Source organism: Strongylocentrotus purpuratus, unplaced genomic scaffold (genome assembly GCF_000002235.5).
Source record: "Strongylocentrotus purpuratus isolate Spur 01 unplaced genomic scaffold, Spur_5.0 spur5_scaffold_1, whole genome shotgun sequence".
Taxonomy (NCBI): domain Eukaryota; kingdom Metazoa; phylum Echinodermata; class Echinoidea; order Camarodonta; family Strongylocentrotidae; genus Strongylocentrotus; species Strongylocentrotus purpuratus.
In genome coordinates this window covers 36,617,345-36,639,539 of record NW_022145594.1, presented here as the reverse complement: position 1 = coordinate 36,639,539, position 22,195 = coordinate 36,617,345, and the positions used below count along the sequence as shown (strand labels likewise).

General features: G+C 33.7%; 1 protein-coding gene across 1 annotated transcript in view; it reads left to right on the top strand.

Annotated features, from left to right (window-relative positions):
* Nucleotides 1–22,195, top strand: part of LOC105447146 (NACHT, LRR and PYD domains-containing protein 12-like) — a 39,575-nt gene that overhangs the window by 8,008 nt on the left and 9,372 nt on the right. The window contains exons 5-10 of the mRNA XM_030978745.1: nucleotides 13,770–13,931; nucleotides 15,773–15,940; nucleotides 17,827–17,994; nucleotides 18,749–18,916; nucleotides 20,773–20,940; nucleotides 21,694–21,861. Of these exons, the coding sequence (XP_030834605.1) occupies nucleotides 13,770–13,931; nucleotides 15,773–15,940; nucleotides 17,827–17,994; nucleotides 18,749–18,916; nucleotides 20,773–20,940; nucleotides 21,694–21,861 (1,002 nt within the window). The remainder of the gene's footprint in view (nucleotides 1–13,769; nucleotides 13,932–15,772; nucleotides 15,941–17,826; nucleotides 17,995–18,748; nucleotides 18,917–20,772; nucleotides 20,941–21,693; nucleotides 21,862–22,195) is intronic.

Sequence of the window (22,195 nt, the reverse complement as noted above, 5' to 3'; positions counted from 1 at the left end):
GTTTTAATAAAAGCAGAAAAATAAGATAAACAAAAATAATTGAAAGTTTGAGCAATATCCGATTAACGATACAAAAGTTGTTACAAGGAAGTTTTGAAGCAAGAATTAAAAAAATTATTTATCGAATGAAGTGGAGTGGACTAAGTGCCCTTATAAAAAAGTACCATGGCAACCATGGTTCTTTGTCCAAATTACCATCCACCATTCGAACAATGGTATCAAACAATGAAATTACCATGGTTCGAATGGTGGATGGTGATTTTTTTTTGATTTTTTTTAAATATATATAATAGCTTAAAACAGAGCGAATTTATTTTCCATTTCTTTTTCACATAATATAAACAATAAAAAACAATAATAAACGTAATGGTATAACAGAAATAAGCATTGAAATATCTTTGACATTGTTTTTTAGTCATAGTAATGCAAAATGATTTAATTACAAGAATTGAAAAAAACGAACCTACTTGAAAGCAAAGCTTGTTAGATGTAGGTTCGCACAATAATAATTATACTTTATACATTTGTAACTTTAAAAAAATTACGGAATCAAAAAAACATGACAGACAATAGAAAAACAAACAATTAACGAGACAAAAACAAATCAGAAACATTAGCAGAATGACAAGATGATGATGATAAATGAAGACTATAGGAATGAGAGAGTAAAAAACAGAAAAGGGGGAAGACATGCAGGAAGATAAAAAGAAGACAGAGAGGGGTTGAGGGAGACAGAGAAAGAGACAGAGAGGAAGAGGGGAACTACTTATTCTGATTCGTTTGCAACAAAAAGTGCTTGACGGCATTTTTGAAACCACTTAATAAGGGCTTTTCTTGTAATGTGCCAGGAAGGGCATTCCAATATTTTGGGCCAGTGAAAGTGAAAATCCTGCTGGAAAATTGCGTTCTTGTCTTTGGTAGGTGATAACATTTTGCTTTTCTCGTGGGGTAACTATAAAATTCAGTATTTTTGTTCAACATATTTGAGAGAACTTGTGGCAATTCATTTTTTCTAGTGTATACATAAATATACCCAAGTTGTAGAAAAATAAGTCATGAATCTTCAAAACATTATTTGCGTGAGAGAGTTCCTTAGTATGAGCGTGAAAATTAGTGTGACAAATGATTCGCATTGCTTTCTTTTTCAATAGTAAAATTCTATTTAATTGAGTATTTCCACAGGTGCCCCACGCAAGTATTCCATAATTCAAGTAAGGAAGTACTAAAGTTGAGTATAAATTAGGCAGTATACGAGATGGAAAAAACAATTTTACCTTGTTCAAAATACCAATATTTCTAGAGATGATTTTACAAACATCAACATGCAGCTTCCATTTACGTTTATCATCTACTATTATTCCCAGGAACTTCGTAGAAGAGACTTTTTGTATGACAGTATTATCAAGTACAATATTTTCTGGTAAATTATCAATAATATTACTAAAAAGCATATCATTGGTTTTTAGTAAATTCAATGACAATTTATTTGCCTTGATCCAGTCAGCAACTTCTCGTAATTGAGAGTTAACCGTTCTCAGTAAAATTTCTGGGTCTTTGTGAGAAAAGAAAATGTTAGAGTCGTCAGCAAACAAGAGAAAAGACAGGGTTGTTGAAGACATGTAAAAATCATTTATATAAACAATAAAAAGTAACGGATCTAAAATAGAACCTTGAGACACGCCACATTCAATAGTCTTTATAGAAGAATGTGCATCGTATATGAGAACGTATTGGTTTCTATTGTGGAGGTAGTTCTTTAACCACTCTAAGGGTAATCCTCTGATTCCGTAGTTAGAAAGTTTGTAAAGAAGTATTTCATGATTAATCATATCAAACGCCTTAGAGAAGTACAAGAAAGCCCCCACCGTATGTTCGAAATTGTCAATAGAGCGAGCCATCTTATTTATTAGAGTCAAAAGGGCATGTGTTGTACTATGCTTTTCACGGAAGCCAAACTGTGCCTGATAGAAAATATTACTAGCACAAAAGAATTTTACAGTACGAAAAAAAAATACAATTTTTTTCAAGAAATTTAGATACGGATGTCAGCAAGGAAATAGGCCTGTAGTTTCTTAACTCTAAAGGATCTCCTTTCTTGAAGACAGGAACAACTTTTGCCAATTTCATCGATTGAGGCACCACCCCAGTTGTAGGCGATAGATTGAAAATATAAATTAAAGGTTGGACAATATCAAGGGTTATTTTTTTCAGGAGATAATTGCTTATTTCATCATGTCCAGAACTCCGCTTATTTTTCAATCCGTTAATTATGTTTATAATTTCACTTTCAAGAACTGGTGTGAAATATATAGAAAGTGAATTTGGGGTTCCAAGAAAGTCAGTGAAATGCTTATTTGAGTCTGGTATTTTTTGAGCAAGGTTGAGACCAATATTTGAAAAACAATCATTAAAATATTACGGGATTAGTTCGGTATTATCAATAACTTCATTATTAACTTTAATCTTTTTAATTGTGGAAGACTTGCTTTTCCCGTGTATAACACTTTTGATAACCTTCCAAGTATTTTTTAGGTCATTTTTATACAGTTCAAACTGTTTACAAAAATATTTTTGTTTAGCTTTCCTCAAGGTAGTAACCAATATGTTCTTATATTCCGTATATTTTACCTTATCTTTATCCAATAGCTTAAATGTATACTTTAAATATAAATTGTTTTTTTCGATTTATGGAACGTAAAAGAGCTTTCGTTACCCAGGGATTCCTAAGAGTCTTTTTGTAACTAAGTTTGTTATTACTAGCTGGAAAACAAATATCAAAAGCATCTTTTAAAAGATCCATAAAAGTGTCTAAAGATTGATTAACATTATCAATTTGATATATCACCGACCAGTCAGTAGTTCCGAGTATTTGTCCAAACCTAACAATATTTTCTTCAGAAAAATCACGTTTTTTAACTTCGACATTGGGATGCATCAGCGAATTTTTTTCAATTGGAAATTGAGTAAAAATGGGGAAATGGTCTGAGATTTCAGACAAGATTATACCTGATTTTGGAGAAAAAAATTAGCATTTGTTAAAATATTATCAATAAGAGTAGCAGTGTTTTCTGTAACCCTCGTTGGCTTAGTTATAAGTGGTAGTAAACTAGCTGTAAGGAGGGTGTCGCCAAAATTTTGGACAAATGTATCAGTGGCGTTGTTCAATAAATTTATGTTATAATCTCCTAAAAGAAAACGTTTTATTTAACATTAATGGATGCAGTAATAATTCATGGAAAACACGAGAGAAATCGTCTTGGCTCGAATTAGGAGGTCTATAAATTGTTCCTATTATAATGTTTTTATTGTTTGGCACAATGACTTCAACAAATACCGTCTCAATGAAATTTTCCATCCGATTTAATTCTGGTTGTAGCTTATATTCATATTCTTGAGACATATACATGGCGACACCACCTCCGGACCGCTCTAATCTATTATTTGTAATAATATCATAACCTGGTAGTGAGCATAAGGAAGAAGATATGTCGTCAACAAACCAAGTGTCGGTCACACCAATCGCAGAAAAAACGTTGTTTTGTAGTAAATAATAAGGCTCGTAGATCATCGAAATTTTTAGTTGCACTGCGAATATTGAGGTGTATCAGTGAAAATCATCGTCGTCTCGACTGTGGGCTATTGCTTTTCCCTGTGAGTGGGGCATTACTTGAAATCACGACTCCAATTTCGACCAATCAGATGGCTAGATTTCTAAAGTGAGGTATATAATAACAATTAATCCATCCCTGGCTCTGTGTATACTTACTCATTGATTTCCACATAAAGGTGAAAATACTCTTTTAAATTTTGTTGTGATAACCATCGGTTCTTATTGTTACTTCTCTTGCTTGCCCTATGTAATGATTTGTCAAGTATTCCTGTTTATTTTTTTAAAATTTGCTTCTACCCCCTTCTCTCTCTCATGATGTTATTTCGATACTTGATTATTATTTGGATGAGACCATGAATTCACTCTCTATTTGTCTTGCACTTGAATTTGTTTTAAAGAGAAGGTTTATTGAAATTTGAAAAATAGGCAAATTATACCTCTCTTTTGTTCTGTCCATATTAATTCTATACAGCCTATATCCTATTTCATATTGTATATTTCTGCATGGCATTCACCAACAACAAAAATCAACAAAAATACAACATAATTATAACTGTATTGCAAAATTGATTCATGCAGAAATTTTATTTGAATAATCATATACAAATACATCAACAAATTACGGACCACCCTTTAACCCTTACTGTACTACGCTACTTTGGGCACCTTCCTGACTCGATTGGGGGGGGGGGGGGGGGCCTTTGATCTCGGCCGTCGAATGTCCGATGAACACAACAATTCCCATGTTTGTTTTTTTCTAAAATGCAAATTTTTGTCGTTATAGCCTTATTAATTATGCAAAATGCTAATTTTTATGCATTTTACAGAAAAAACTTATATATTTGTCTCTAGACTAACTCTTGAAGAATCTTGAAAATGGATTGAACGAATGTTTCCTTCATTTTGAATTCTTTAAAGTTTCATTATTTTTATATTTGAAAATGCATAGGTTAATTTGCATAAATTATGAATACAAATTCAAATCTGTAAATATTCAAGGAACTAGAATCTTTTTGTCAGACTTTTTGGAATGTTGAAACTCATGGTTCATATGTAAAAAAAAATTCTAGCCCAAAATAGTTATTTTGATGTACTTAATAATGATAATTTATGCAAATTGTATGCGATGTTCAAATATTTGGCCTTATTTCAGCTTATTTAGTGATTTTGTTTTTGCACTGTGAGCAAAGCAAAAAACAATCATTTCACACACTTTCTCGCTGTAGAATAATATTTCTCCACTACCCATCTGCATAACATTTCTGATATACATTAAAAACCTGGGCAACACAGACTGGCTTTATTTGTAACTGCCATTCGCACGCATACACTCTTGCATCACATTTAGTTTTTGTCACACACATAATCAAAGCTTATTGCATAATAATACATTAAGAAAGGATATCAGACAGCTTTGTTTACATCTTTTGGTCAATTTCTGATTCTTTAATGACTTTGTTTTTTTCTTCAAACTCATGGTTTTTTCATATGTCCATTCAAAATGACTGTTTTGAGAGTGCAATTCACATTTGCGTACAGAATGGCAAGACAAATCAGGATATATTCACAAGTGGATAATCAGATCAGTTGCAAAAAAATGACAGCAAAGTTATCTCTTTGAACATTGAATAGTGAATGTTTTTTTCCTACAGGGAGCTGATGAAGGGAAATTGTCTTAGTAGTGATAAGCATACACGTGGTTTTTTCAGAACAAAAAAGTGTCAGAAATTTTATTTGTTGGTTTTATACCATTCTATTCGTTTGTTTACAATCATAAATGCGAATATGCACGGCCGATTTCACTGTGGATCTCAATATTTTCCACTAATTTTACTTCACGAGGACAATGTAAAGTCTGCTGGTCATTACTATTGATGACAGCTGATGCAGATGGTGATCGTAGTAGTCGAGTCCGGCGGCCCCCATAGCAAAGAAATGAGCCTGTCACATACTCCTGCGACAGACTTGCAGCAGACAGTCATCATTATCACAAGCAAATTAGTAACATTGTCGCATACTCTTTCAGTATGATGAGGAGTCTGCTGCAGACTTCATCATGAATATTCATATCCCATATAGACTTGCTCCAGACCTGCTGCATACTTCCCGCATACTTGCAGCAGACCTGTGACAACCTTGCTGCATACTTTGCCGCATCCTTGCCGTATACTCTTTCATTTTCACCGCAAGTCTGCGGCAAGGTTTCCACATGGAAGTACGTGGCAATTCGTATGCAGGAAAGCTGCTGGAGAGCCATTGCATCATTATATGCTGGCACCTTGAAGTTTCAGGTCACATGAGGGCCTCATATGTGACCCGATTCTTATCAACAACACACATACCACAGAATGTAGGGAAGAAAAAAAATTCATTTGTTCCCAAAATCGCATAATTCACAGCTCACAAACAATCAAGACATGATAGAAAGAAAAAACATCTCAAACGTCAACATATATAAAAGGCATTTACAGAAAAACATAATAAAAAGTATTATATTGACTCAAAATGAATCATTGCAGACATGGATAAGTCTGAGATTTAGGTATTGAAGGACTGTGTACACGTCCGTTAGACAATTACACATGTCCGATATCTCTAATACACGTATACACCGCCACCTTGTTTGTTTTTTTAAGTGTCGATTTATATGGCCCTCTGCATTGCACTGTGCCAGGTGACGCTCACCCGTGCCCGAAAGCGTTATTTTCTTCTGCGGCACAGATTGGGGCTTTTTTTAAGGGGTCTAGTCTTGATTTAACCCTAACCCTAAACTTTCACATAGGCTCAACACGCACCTAACCCCTATCTGTGCCGCAGAAAAAAATAACGCTGCCGGGTGACGCTCACCCGTGCCCGGAAGAGCACCGGAAGGCACCGTGAGTAAAATAGTCTCCCAGCTAAATCATAGTATACACGGGTGTCGACTTACTACTCGGAAACTAGAACCAAACAACCTTCCTATGTCCGGATTTCTGTTTGTACTCGAAGGAAAATTTGTCGGTCATTTTAAAAACGACATTGCTACAATTATTTGTGGCACAAATCGGCACCTTCAGTAAAATAAAGATCCTTTCCCGTGTGGGTTCTCGAATACGGACCTGGCTTGCTGAGCAGCAGCGCCATCTCTTGGCATAAATATTATGTAATCGTAACAAGTGCTGTGCAATATGGCAGCCATCCAACACTCGCTTAAAAAGACGGAAAAGGATCAACCGCATAGAGACTTTATATCATAATGTGTTATGCGCTATACAAGAACGGACTATTATTATTATTATTATTATTATTATTATTATTATTATTATTATTACTGCTGCCTTAAAGATATTATGTCCGTTTTTATTGTTATCAATTACAAAACGCTTAAATACAGCCCCGACATAGCACCTGAAAAGCTCTCCGAACGCTGCTGATATATGTTTCGTCACGTGTTGACCATGATCTGCACAATCAGACGATGTCCCATGACATCTTACACATTTTCAGTGCCTGTTTTGTCATCTTCTCTTCAGTTATTTATATTACTTCACTACCGTCAGGCTAAATGTTTAATCTATTGCCTCACTCTAAACCCCGCGCATGGTATTATTTTGATGAAAATACAGCAATAACAAAATGAAGGAATCCGTAGCTTGTAAACAAAATAAGACGCCATTGTATTTTCACCTGCATACACCGCGGTATGTTCGGCGTTTCAAGAGGATACAAATGCCGTCCATGCTATCATTCCGGGTGTTTTTCAATTTGAAAGTGTGGTTTCTTTGATTGTTCATTAACCCCTATCCTGTGTATTTACAAACAAAAGAATTTAGTTATCAGAATCGGTTTCACATCCCTTTTTGAATACTCTAAAATTCCATTACATTTATATACACTAAGCTCATTATAATTTGAGAAATAATAGCATTGTAATTATGTTAATTTTTTATGGGATGTCGTCTGCCTAGGCAGGATCTGTTAATATCGTGACGTCATTAAAACATTATTATTTTCCTGGCGAATCTCTCGCATATCCCAGATGCTATGGAAGTGGTTTTATTTGTATTTAAATAACCCGAAATGTAGTTGGCCTAAAACTTGTACGATGGCCATCTGTTAGCCTACCAGTTTCTAATGATACGTTATTTGCCATATTTGTGATTTTCATTGAACAGGCACTTTAATGAGAGAGTTCTTTTGGTGATATTGACTATCATTTTGCAAAGCGACATGCATGTCGATCTGCATGATTTTTCATTTGGAAGGCCAAGTAATCGGAATTTATGCTAGAAATATACGCGGATTTACTTTGCCGTGTGGATGTAGATCTACCCGAGTCTTGTTTTGGTGGAGAAGGATATCTGCCTGTATTAATTGTGTGGCTTGGAAAAAGATCCTGTTCTGAAGTGATCTTCTACAAGTAAAAGCCCGTATTTGCAATGGAGATATCAAAGGAGATATTGTGCCCGATATTTGCTTTTGCAAATTCCAAAATAAAAATATTCTGTGGACATAATAACTGCACGTGTTTTGGTTTTGTCCTGTATGGAGAAAACATTCGAGAATTCCGGAGTAACCAAAACCCTTGAATCTTCGCGGTAAGAATGTGGTTTTGATTGATTCCGTAATGATTTTCTCGTTTAAATTTTACCTCTTCGATGGAAAAGAAAAATGACGTTATTTATCGTACGCTTGGCAAGGAAGGGTTGGTAAAAAATTATGCTATAAAAGAGGAGTTCCGTGTTTGTCTACGAACTTAGCAAAGTCTACGTTTTAGTTCGGCAAATTTTATGAACTCAATTGACTTTAATACACATAAAATGTGTTTTTAGAGTGAAAGTGAAGCGAATATAAGTAAGATATGTTCTTAGGACTAATTATCAGTTGATATGTAAGTTAGCGCTTATATCTGATATTTATATTATATTTATATCTGAGTGTCGGATCCATATTTATTTGATTCACATCACGTCGTGTTTCGTTCTCGGCATTCCGGAGCATGCAGGGTTTGACTCAAGTTTTACATGTTTATAACTTCAGGGATCTGTGGAATGCGGACGCGGGTTGGCTCAGTTGTATGGTGCGCATTTTTGCATACGTCATTTTTCTTGTCATTAAAGGTAAAGACCAGTATTGGAAACGCCCCAATTTCAAAAATTGAAATGGAAGCTCTCATTACCAATCATGTGAAAGAATATGTTTTGACTAATACATGATGATAACAAATTTGCCGGGAAACCGCCTACTAATTCATATATTTGGTAAATTTGTTTCTCTCATGGTCTGTAAGAGATATAGGGTAGTCCCATATAGATCTTTCTGTGTATAGTGCTTGTAACTTTACGAAGAATGGGCCAAATTTCTTATCATTTTGATGATTCCAGAACCTTGCAGATGCTAGATGCTAGATGATCAACCTTTTCTGATCGATTCCACAACGTTTCTTTCACAATGCAATCGCATGACCATAACTGGTCTTTACCTTTAAGGTGAATGACTGGGTAGTGTGAGTGAAAACTCTGTAGCCCTGGGACAGGGGAGCGGAATTGGTGTTGTTTTTTTATTTGTATTAATGGTGGACTATTTCTAACGAATAGGGATTCGTTTGAGAGCTCCGACAAGGGATTTTCTTACTTTTTGGGTGCGACCAAAACTTAGGAAAGCCATACCTTTCCCTCTGTGTCATATGCTTGATTATTTTTGAAAAAAATTTATGCTGTGGGATTGGGAGCTTTTTATTTCTTTTATTTTTCCTTTGGGGTGGGAGGAGCCGTTTTGTGTTTTTCGTTGTTTGTGTATTTTTTTCAGTGTGTTGTAAAAAAAAAAATCTAGAGGTTCAATGAATGTACAAGTAAGATTTCACGTATGAAAGGTGTGTACGTGTGTAGAAACTGCACAGGTGTTGCCTATTTGTATATCATTTGTTTTTCCACTAGACTAGTACTAGTGGTGATTATTTGCATATTACTAATGCCTCGGGTTTTCTCGGGTTTCTGCTCCACTGTATAATGAACGTTTTACATGCCTTGGGCTTGAATAATTTGCATACTTTTTATGTAGTAAACAACCTTTGTAAATCTAGTTTCCTCTGTATTGTTAAGATCCAGGTGTATTGGTTAGGGTAAATATGGGGTCATGGCCCTCGATAATACATGTATATGTACATAATGTACTAGCTTGTTTTTGTAGTGTTTATTGTGGGGCATATGAGAATACCTCTTTAGTCAGTATGTAATAATAATAATAATAATAATAATAGTGGCTACTTGTATAGCACACAGGTCCACCTTTCAGTGCTTAGAGAAAAGTACATGTAACAGACATAAGAAAGAAAAAAACAATAAAACGAAAAACAAATTCGAAATTATCCTAGACAAAGTAAATAAGAATATTGCAACAACAGGTTAAGGCGTCAGTGGACGAGAAAAATAGAAAAAGTCGCTGTATAATTTCCCGAATAATATATGTGGACAAATATTTTATCTATGATGACTGATCAACAATTTAAATTATCCATTGCGTCAATGAATTACCATGGCTTAGCTACGCTTGATAAGCGTAGGTTATTTTTGCATTAGCTCAGAAATAAAAAAAATATTCAATTTACTGTCTCCAAGATGTTCACTTTTCAAAAGAAGTTGAAACTATTGTGGAAGCAGAATGGGGGTTGGAATGTTATTCTAATTCATTTATAACCAATTGAAGCGGATTGCGATTTTGTTTACTAACAATTTTACTTTTAAAGTGCATGGTTGTAAAATGGACGAATTAGGAAATAGGCTTGCTTTGGATATTGAAATTGACGATATTAGAATTACCCTTATTAATATTTATGGTCCTAATAATGACTCCCCAAGTTTTTATGATGATCTCAAGGATGTTATCAATGAAAAGCCTCTCACTATTATATGTGGTGATTGGAATTTGATTTTAGAGAACAAGTTGGACTGTGTGAATTATGTTAAGGTAAATAATCATAATCCTCGTAAAAAGTTGATTGAGGTGTGTAAAGAGTTAGATCTTGTTGATGTAAGGCGCATTCATAATACTGGTTGCCGTAGATATACATGGAGACAGCATGATACACTCAAACAGTCTAGACTTTATTTCTTTTTGATCTCATCTGAGCTGAATGCCAACTTTTTTAGCTGTGACATCAAACCAGGGTACCGCTCCGATTACTCCTTTGTTGATATTTCATTTGATTTCCCACAAATGGAGCGTGGCAAAGGTTTTTGAAAATTTAACAATGCCCTTTTAAAAGATAAAAAGTATGCGAATTAGGTGAAAGACACTATAGGGACGGTGATTGATCAATACAACTTCAGGTCACTTCAGGTCAGTACCACGTCCTCTCACACCCTAACGTTTTGCGGTTTACTATCAACGATCAATTTTTGTTTGAGATGATTTTAATGAAAATCAGGGTCACAACGATCTCATACGCCTCGTATAAAAAGCAGGAGGATAAAGTTGAACTTGACCTGGAGAAGGAGATCAGGGTCCTGACAGATTTGATCGCCAAGGGTGACAATTCTATTGCCGATTTACTCCACAAAAAAAAAAAGAGGGCGAGTTAGTCAATATCCGTAAGAACAAAATGGAAGGTGTGCTCGTGAGGTATACAACTCGTTGGATTGAGGAAGGGGAAAAGCCTTTTAAGTATTTTTGTTTATATGGAGAAGAGAAATATGGTGAATAAAACAATTGGTAGTATTGTAAAGGAAAGTGACAATGCCAGTTTAACAAGTTCAAAGAAAAATCTTGAGGAAACTCGAAATTATTATAGAAATCTGTATTCCCAAAGAGAGATAGAGGAAAATGTAGATATTAAAGCCATGAAAGAAATCAGGCACACCCACTTTGTTATAGATTTAGATGGGTTTACTTATGAATGTTATAGTTTTTCTTTTCAGATTTTACTACGGTCATTGAATCATTCATATGAATGTGGACAGTTATCTGTTACCCAAGGGTGAGTGTCATCACTCTCTTGCCTAAAGAAGATTAGCCCAGGGACTTTTTTAAATTGGAGACCCATATCGCTCTTGAAGGTTTCAAATAACTTGCCTCAGCTTGTATTGCGGAAATAATTAAATCATGTTTACCCAGTATTATTCAAGAACAACAGAACGATTTTATGTCAGGACGATTCATAGGTGAAAACATTAGATTTATGTATGATTTATTTCAAACTGCCAAGCGTGACAATATTCCAGGTTAACTTTTGTCGATTGATTTTCAGAAGGCGTATGTTTCTGTTTCCCATCATTTTCTTAACAAAGTTATTCGCAATTTCAATTTTGGTCCCCCAGTACAAAAAAAGATCAAATTATTTTATAGTCAAGCTAAAGCATTGGTATTGGTAAATGTTGTTGTTGTTGTTGTTTTGTGGTTTTTTTTTTAATTTTTTTTTTATATCAGAAGCATTTGAAGTGGGAAGAGGTTGCCGACAAGGTGATGGACTGAACCCCTACCTATTGTTGTTATGTGCTGAGGTGTTGAATATGATGGTCAGAAATAACCAACATATTAAGGGTATCAAAGTTATTAATATTGAATATTGTCTGTCACAATATGCTCACGACACAGTTATCTTTCTCGATGGTTCAGTAGATTCTATGAATGCAAACTTTAATGTCCTTGAAAGTTTTGCCAAAATATCAGGTTTAAAAGTGAATATTGAAAAAACAAAGAAGAAGAGACATTAATTCACTTGTTCTGTTTATGTCCGATAATTGTAATGTTTTGGAACAAAGTAGCTCAATGGTTGAGGGAGCTTTCAAGTATCCATATACAAATTGATGAGGAGTTGTGTTTATTTGGAGTCAGATCTTTCACATTTAGTGCTTTGAACACTATCATTTTAATTTCTCGTTTTCATATCTACAAAATGTAAATGAATATTAAAAATCCAAATTTTTATCTTCTCAAAGAAGAGGTTAAGAGGTATTTTGATCAAGAAAGGTTCACCTTAAGTTTATCATTAAAAAAAATAAGTGTGATAAATTAGATATGACATGGGCATCGTATTTGGATTATTTTATGCAATAGGCTTCACCTGTGCTTCTTTATATTCTGTATAAATTGAATATCTTTTCTGTGTAAAACTGATGTAGTGACATTGCAAATTGATATTAAACTAATAATTTATTTATTTTCCTCTGGAAAAAAAAAGAAAAAGAGAAAAAAAGTGAAAATTAATAGAACTGTGCATATATTTGGTGATGAATATAAGAATGCAATGTGAAATTATTACTACTAGAAAAAAAAATATGATGTCATCCTTAACTGAAAAGACCCTTTCTCTCTGTCTTATTGTCATCTCCCACTTTCTTCTCTTTACGATTCCCACCTCTTCCTTTTCTCCTCTTTCTCATTCTCACCTCTTCCCTTTTTTGTATTGCTGTTGTATGTTTGTGACTGTGGGTGTGTACATACACATGGTTGGTACCTGCTGTAGTAAATAGCTTTTTTCCCCCTTCTAAATATAAGTATATATACCTTTTAAGTTTTATTTCTTGCATTACAATTGAATATTATGTTTACCTAGATAGGGGCCTCATTTACCAAGCACAAAGTGATTTTTATAGGTCCTGGCCTGTTTAATATTTATTTTGTATTTATGATTTTAAATTTTCTTTTCATGCCAAAACATAGAATTGAATTGGGTTGAGTTTAAATTTGTGCATGTGAAGATTCAGTTGAGATATAAATGTGTATAAGATTTACGTTTTTTTTAAATCAATATTCAATATCGAACCCTTTTCCGAGTTAAATTAATATGAAAAATATGTCATATAGCTTTTTAAGGACCAATTAAAAAAAGCAAATGTATATTTATGGGTATTATTAATTTCAGTTTAAGTACGATTAGGACACAATGCAAACAGGTTGGAAGACCTGTAAAGAATATTTATATAATTGAAGAAAACAAACCACTCTTAATAAATCATCCTCTCCATAGAAACTTTAATGTGTTCTTTTTCAGAATAAACAAATATTGAATTTTATAAATAAAAACTATTTAATCATTTTTGTTGAGAATTTTATCTTAAATGCAACTATGTAATAAATGGAATTGGTGTGAAATGGAAAAATACAGTCATAAATAAGTAAATAAAATATATGCGTGTAAAGACGTGCTGCTTAACTATATTCACAAACAACACATGTACAGACTCTCGAGCTTGATGATCACCAGTGTCCCACACCAGCCACATCACATCACCTAGCAGAAGCACTGTGTTCTATGCCAAACCTGACTGACCTGGAACTCAAGGGAGGGGATCTCAATGAGGAGTTCTTCTCTACATTGAAAGCAAAGGCACCATTCATTCAGGTATATGTGTCCAAATGCCAATGTCATGGAGGGGGTCATTGATAGACAGAAAGAGCAGTAATGGTTATATGGTGCACATGTATATCAGTTTTTTTCTCCAAACACCCTGTTTTAAAGGTCATTCACTTGGTATCTTGGAATAGTCATGAAATATGACAGCAAAGTACACGTACTGATTCAGTTGAAATTCAAGTGTGTATAAGATTGATTTTGTTTTGACCAATAATCAATAACCAACATTTACCGAGTTTGATTGATATGAAAAATATTTCATATAATTTTGTAAGAGCAAATTTTAATGAAGGTTTTAATTTACCAAACTGAATCATAGCAACAAACCTCCTGACTTAGGGGTCTTCTGCACATGAAATCGAGAGTTATGAATACCTTTAATACATTAATAGCAAGTGCATCTTTCTGGGTATTATTAATTCCAGTGTTAGTAGGAATATGACTTATGAATGCAAACAGATTGTAATTTCTCTAAAGAATACATATATAATTTAAAACAATCACTCTTAGTATTTAGGGCGTCTTGTGCACATAAAATCGAGAGTTATAAAAACCTTTAATGCATTAACAGCAAATGAATATTTCTGGGAATTGTTAATTTCAGTGTAAGTAGGAATATGACTTATATATGCAAACAGATTGCAATCCCTCTAAGGAGTACATATATAATTTAAAACAATCGTTCTTTATTATCCTGTTGATAGACACTTTAATGTGTTCTTTTTTCTTAATAGACAAGAATTGAATTTGAAAATGAAAACTATTTCATCATTTGTTTAGAATGTTATCTTTAATGCAAGTATGTAACTATTGGAATTTGTGTAAAATGTAAGAAGACAGTGTGAAATTAGTAAATAAGATATATCTATGCAATACGTACTGGTTAACTATATTCACCATGAATGCAGGTCCAGACTCTCGACCTGACTAATCACGAGTGTCCCACACCAGCCTCATCACAACACCTATCAGAGGCACTGTGTTCTATGCCACACTTGACTGACTTGAGACTCTATGAAGGGGATTTACGTGAGGAGTTCTACTCTACATTGAAAGCAAAGGCATCATCCATAAAGGTATGTGTGTACTAATGTATCTGCATATAGTGACGGTCATTGGTAGACAGAAAGATCAGAAATGGTTATATTGCATGGTTCACATGTATATAAATTGCATTTTCCAAACACTCTTTTTAAAGGCCATTTACTTGGTATATTGGAATAGCCATGAATAATGAAATGAAAGCAAACTACACATGTACTGATTACATTGAAATTTAAGTGTGTATAAGTTTGACATTTTTTCGACCACTAAACATTATCCAACCTTTTCCTACTTTGATTGATATGAAAAATATTTCATAGATTGTTTTGAGGAGCCAATTTTAATGTAGGCATGAACTTACCAAACTGTACCATAGGAACAAATCTCCTGATTTAGGGGTGTTGTTCACATTAAATCAAGAGTTATGAGAACCTTCAAGGCATTAATAGCAAATGCATATTTCTGGGTATTTTTAATTTCAGTATAAGTACGAATATGACTTATATATGCAAACAGATTGCAATCCCTATTAAGAGTACATATATAATTTAAAACAATCGTTCTTTATTATCCTGTTGATAGACACTTTAATGTGTTCTTTTTTCTTAATAGACAAGAATTGAATTTGAAAATGAAAACTATTTAATCATTTGTTTAGAATGTTATCTTGAATGCAAGTATGTAACTATTGGAATTTGTGTAAAATGTAAGAAGACAGTGAGAAATTAGTAAATAAGATATATCTATTCAGGCGTACTGGTTAATTATATTCACCATGAATGCAGGTCCAGACTCTCGACCTGACTAAACACCAGTGTCCCACACCCGCCTCGTCACATCACCTATCAAAGGCACTGTGTTCTATGCCACACTTGACTGACTTGACACTCGATGGAGGGGATTTACGTGAGGAGTTCTACTCTACATGGAAAGAAAACGCACCATCCATGAAGGTATGTGTGTACTAATGTAACTGCATATGGTGTCGGTCATTGGTAGACAGAAAGATCAGTAATGGTTATATGCCATGGTGCACATGTATATACGTTGCATTTTCCAAACACTCTTTATAAAGGCCATTTACTTGGTATATTGAAATAGCCATGAATAATGAAATTAAAGCAAACTTCGCATGTACTGATTACATTGAAACTTAAGTGTGTATAAGTTTGACATTTTTTCGACCACTAAACAATATCCAACCTTTTCCTACTTTGATTGAAATGAAAAATATTTCATAGATTTTTTTGAGGAGCCAATTTTAATGTAGGCTTGAACTTACCAAACTGTACCATAGGAACAAATCTCCTGATTTAGGGGGTGTTGTTCACATGAAATCAAGAATTATTAGAACCTTCAAGGGATTAATAGCAAATGCATATTTCTGGGTATTATTAATTTCAGTGTAAGTAGGAATATGACTTATAAATGCAAACAGATTGTAATCCCTCTAAAGAATACATATATAATTTAAAACAATCACACTTAGTATTTATTATTAATTGCAGTGTAAGTAGGAATATGACTTATGAATGCAAACAGATTGCAATCCCTCTAAAGAGTACATATAGAATTTAAAACAATCGTTCTTTATTATCCTGTCGATAGACAATTTAATGTGTTCTTTTTTCTTAATAGACAAGAATTGAATTTGAAAATGAAAACTATTTCATCATTTGTTTAGAATGTTATCTTGAAAGCAAGTATGTAACTATTGGAATTTGTGTAAAATGTAAGAAGACAGTGTGAAATTAGTAAATAAGGTATATCTATTCAAGACGTACTTGTTAACTATATTCACCATGAATGCAGGTCCAGACTCTCGATCTGACTAATCACCAGTGTCACACACCAGCCTCATCACATCACCTATCAGAGGCACTGTGTTCTATGCCACACTTGACTGACTTGAGACTCTATAAAGGGGATTTACGTGAGGAGTTCTACTCTACATTGAAAGCAAACGCACCATCCATGAAGGTATGTGTGTACTAATGTAACTGCATATGGTGTCGGTCATTGGTAGACAGAAAGATCAGTAATGGTTATATGCCATGGTGCACATGTATATACGTTGCATTTTCCAAACACTCTTTATAAAGGCCATTTACTTGGTATATTGAAATAGCCATGAATAATGAAATTAAAGCAAACTTCGCATGTACTGATTACATTGAAACTTAAGTGTGTATAAGTTTGACATTTTTTCGACCACTAAACAATATCCAACCTTTTCCTACTTTGATTGAAATGAAAAATATTTCATAGATTTTTTTGAGGAGCCAATTTTAATGTAGGCTTGAACTTACCAAACTGTACCATAGAAACAAATCTCCTGATTTAGGGGGTGTTGTTCACATGAAATCAAGAATTATGAGAACCTTCAAGGGATTAATAGCAAATGCATATTTCTGGGTATTATTAATTTCAGTGTAAGCAGGAATATGACTTATAAATGCAAACAGATTGTAATCCCTCTAAAGAATACATATATAATTTAAAACAATCACACTTAGTATTTATTATTAATTGCAGTGTAAGTAGGAATATGACTTATGAATGCAAACAGATTGCAATCCCTCTAAAGAGTACATATAGAATTTAAAACAATCGTTCTTTATTATCCTGTCGATAGACAATTTAATGTGTTCTTTTTTCTTAATAGACAAGAATTGAATTTGAAAATGAAAACTATTTCATCATTTGTTTAGAATGTTATCTTGAATGCAAGTATGTAACTATTGGAATTTGTGTAAAATGTAAGAAGACAGTGTGAAATTAGTAAATAAGGTATATCTATTCAAGACGTACTGGTTAACGATATTCACCATGAATGCAGGTCCAGACTCTCAAGCTGACTAATCACCAGTGTCCCACACCAACCTCGTCACAACACCTATCAGAGGCACTGTGTTCTATGCCACACTTGACTGACTTGACACTCGATGGAGGGGATTTACGTGAGGAGTTCTACTCTACATTGAAAGCAAAGGCATCATCCATAAAGGTATGTGTGTACTAATGTATCTGCATATAGTGACGGTCATTGGTAGACAGAAAGATCAGTAATGGTTATATTGCATGGTGCACATGTATATAAGTTGCATTTTCCAAACACTCTTTTTAAAGGCCATTTACTTGGTATATTGGAATAGCCATGAATAATGAAATAAAAGCAAACTACACATGTACTGATTACATTGAAATTTAAGTGTGTATAAGTTTGACATTTTTTCGACCACTAAACTTTATCCAACCTTTTCCTACTTTGATTGATATGAAAAATATTTCATAGATTGTTTTGAGGAGCCAATTTTAATGTAGGCTTGAACTTACCAAACTGTACCATAGGAACAAATCTCCTGATTTAGGGGGTGTTGTTCACATTAAATCAAGAGTTATGAGAACCTTCAAGGCATTAATAGCAAATGCATATTTCTGGGTATTTTTAATTTCAGTATAAGTACGAATATGACTTATATATGCAAACAGCTTGCAATTCCTATTAAGAGTACATATATAATTTAAAACAATCGTTCTTTATTATCCTGTTGATAGACACTTTAATGTGTTCTTTTTTCTTAATAGACAAGAATTGAATTTGAAAATGAAAACTATTTAATCATTTGTTTAGAATGTTATCTTGAATGCAAGTATGTAACTATTGGAATTTGTGTAAAATGTAAGAAGACAGTGAGAAATTAGTAAATAAGATATATCTATTCAGGCGTACTGGTTAATTATATTCACCATGAATGCAGGTCCAGACTCTCGACCTGACTAAACACCAGTGTCCCACACCCGCCTCGTCACATCACCTATCAAAGGCACTGTGTTCTATGCCACACTTGACTGACTTGACACTCGATGGAGGGGATTTACGTGAGGAGTTCTACTCTACATGGAAAGCAAACGCACCATCCATGAAGGTATGTGTGTACTAATGTAACTGCATATGGTGTCGGTCATTGGTAGACAGAAAGATCAGTAATGGTTATATGCCATGGTGCACATGTATATACGTTGCATTTTCCAAACACTCTTTATAAAGGCCATTTACTTGGTATATTGAAATAGCCATGAATAATGAAATTAAAGCAAACTTCGCATGTACTGATTACATTGAAACTTAAGTGTGTATAAGTTTGACATTTTTTCGACCACTAAACAATATCCAACCTTTTCCTACTTTGATTGATATGAAAAATATTTCATAGATTGTTTTGAAGAGCCAATTTAAATGTAGGCTTGAACTTACCAAACTGTACCATAGGAACAAATCTCCTGATTTAGGGGTTGTTGTTCACATTAAATCAAGAGTTATGAGAACCTTCAAGGCATTAATAGCAAATGCATATTTCTGGGTATTATTAATTTCAGTGTAAGTAGGAATATGACTTATGAATGCAAACAGATTGCAATCCCTCTAAAGAGTACATATAGAATTTAAAACAATCGTTCTTTATTATCCTGTCGATAGACAATTTAATGTGTTCTTTTTTCTTAATAGACAAGAATTGAATTTGTAAATGAAAACTATTTCATCATTTGTTTAGAATGTTATCTTGAATGCAAGTATGTAACTATTGGAATTTGTGTAAAATGTAAGAAGACAGTGTGAAATAAGTAAATAAGATATATCTATTCAAGACGTACTTGTTAACTATATTCACCATGAATGCAGGTCCAGACTCTCAATCTGACTAATCACGAGTGTCACACACCAGCCTCATCACATCACCTATCAGAGGCACTGTGTTCTATGCCACACTTGACTGACTTGACACTCGATGGAGGAGATTTACGTGAGGAGTTCTACTCTACATTGAAAGCAAAGGCACCATCCATAAAGGTATGTGTGTACTAATGTATCTGCATATAGTGACGGTCATTGGTAGACAGAAAGATCAGTAATGGTTAAATGCCATGGTGCACATGTATATAAGTTGCATTTTCCAAACACTCTTTTTAAAGGCCATTTACTTGGTATATTGAAATAGCCATGAATAATGAAATTAAAGCAAACTTCGCATGTACTGATTACGTTGAAACTTAAGTGTGTATAAGTTTGACATTTTTTGACCACTAAACAATATCCAACCTTTTCCTAGTTTGATTGATATGAAAAATATTTCATAAATTGTTTTGAAGAGCCAATTTAAATGTAGGCTTGAACTTACCAAACTGTACCATAGGAACAAATCTCCTGATTTAGGGGTTGTTGTTCACATTAAATCAAGAGTTATGAGAACCTTCAAGGCATTAATAGCAAATGCATATTTCTGGGTATTATTAATTTCAGTGTAAGTAGGAATATGACTTATGAATGCAAACAGATTGTAATTCCTCTAAAGAATACATATATAATTTAAAACAATCACTCTTAGTGATTAGGGCGTCTTGTGCACATAAAATCGAGAGTTATAAAAACCTTTAATGCATTAACAGCAAATGCATATTTCTGGGTATTGTTAATTTCAGTGTAAGTAGGAATATGACCTATAAATGCAAACAGATTGCAATCCCTCTAAAGAGTACATATTTAATTTAAAACAATCGTTCTTTATTATCATGTCGATAGACACATTAATGTGTTCTTTTTTCTGAATAGACAAGAATTGAATTTGAAAATAAAAACTATTTCATCATTTGTTTAGAATGTTATCTTGAATGCAAGTATGTAATTAATGGAATTTGTGTAAAATGTAAGAATACAGTGTGAAATGAGTAAATAAGATATATCTATGCAAGACGTACTGGTTAACTATATTCACCATGAATGCAGGTCCAGACTCTCGACCTGACTAATCACCAGTGTCCCACACCAACCTCGTCACAACACCTATCAGAGGCACTGTGTTCTATGCCACACTTGACTGACTTGACACTCGATGGAGGAGATTTACGTGAGGAGTTCTACTCTACATTGAAAGCAAAGGCATCATCCATGAAGGTATGTGTGTACTAATGTATCTGCATATAGTGACGGTCATTGGTAGACAGAAAGATCAGTAATGGTTATATTGCATGGTGCACATATATACTTTGCATTTTCCAAACACTCTTTTTAAAGGCCATTTACTTGGTATATTGGAATAGCCATGAATAATGAAATGAAAGCAAACTACACATGTACTGATTACATTGAAATTTAAGTGTGTATAAGTTTGACATTTTTTCGACCACTAAACATTATCCAACCTTTTCCTACTTTGATTGATATGAAAAATATTTCATAGATTGTTTTGAGGAGCCAATTTTAATGTAGGCTTGAACTTACCAAACTGTACCATAGGAACAAATCTCCTGATTTAGGGGGTGTTGTTCACATTAAATCAAGAGTTATGAGAACCTTCAAGGCATTAATAGCAAATGCATATTTCTGGGTATTATTAATTTCAGTGTAAGTAGGAATATGACTTATGAATGCAAACAGATTGCAATCCCTCTAAAGAGTACATATAGAATTTAAAACAATCGTTCTTTATTATCCTGTCGATAGACAATTTAATGTGTTCTTTTTTCTTAATAGACAAGAATTGAATTTGTAAATGAAAACTATTTCATCATTTGTTTAGAATGTTATCTTGAATGCAAGTATGTAACTATTGGAATTTGTGTAAAATGTAAGAAGACAGTGTGAAATAAGTAAATAAGATATATCTATTCAAGACGTACTTGTTAACTATATTCACCATGAATGCAGGTCCAGACTCTCAATCTGACTAATCACGAGTGTCCCACACCAGCCTCGTCACATCACCTATCAGAGGCACTGTGTTCTATGCCACACTTGACTGACTTGAGACTCGATGGAGGGGATTTACGTGAGGAGTTCTACTCTACATTGAAAGCAAAGGCACCATCCATAAAGGTATGTGTGTACTAATTTATCTGCATATAGTGACGGTCATTGGTAGACAGAAAGATCAGTAATGGTTAAATGCCATGGTGCACATGTATATAAGTTGCATTTTCCAAACACTCTTTTTAAAGGCCATTTACTTGGTATATTGAAATAGCCATGAATAATGATATTAAAGCAAACTTCGCATGTACTGATTACATTGAAACTTAAGTGTGTATAAGTTTGACATTTTTTCGACCACTAAACAATATCCAACCTTTTCCTAGTTTGATTGATATGAAAAATATTTCATAGATTGTTTTGAAGAGCCAATTTTAATGTAGGCTTGAACTTACCAAAC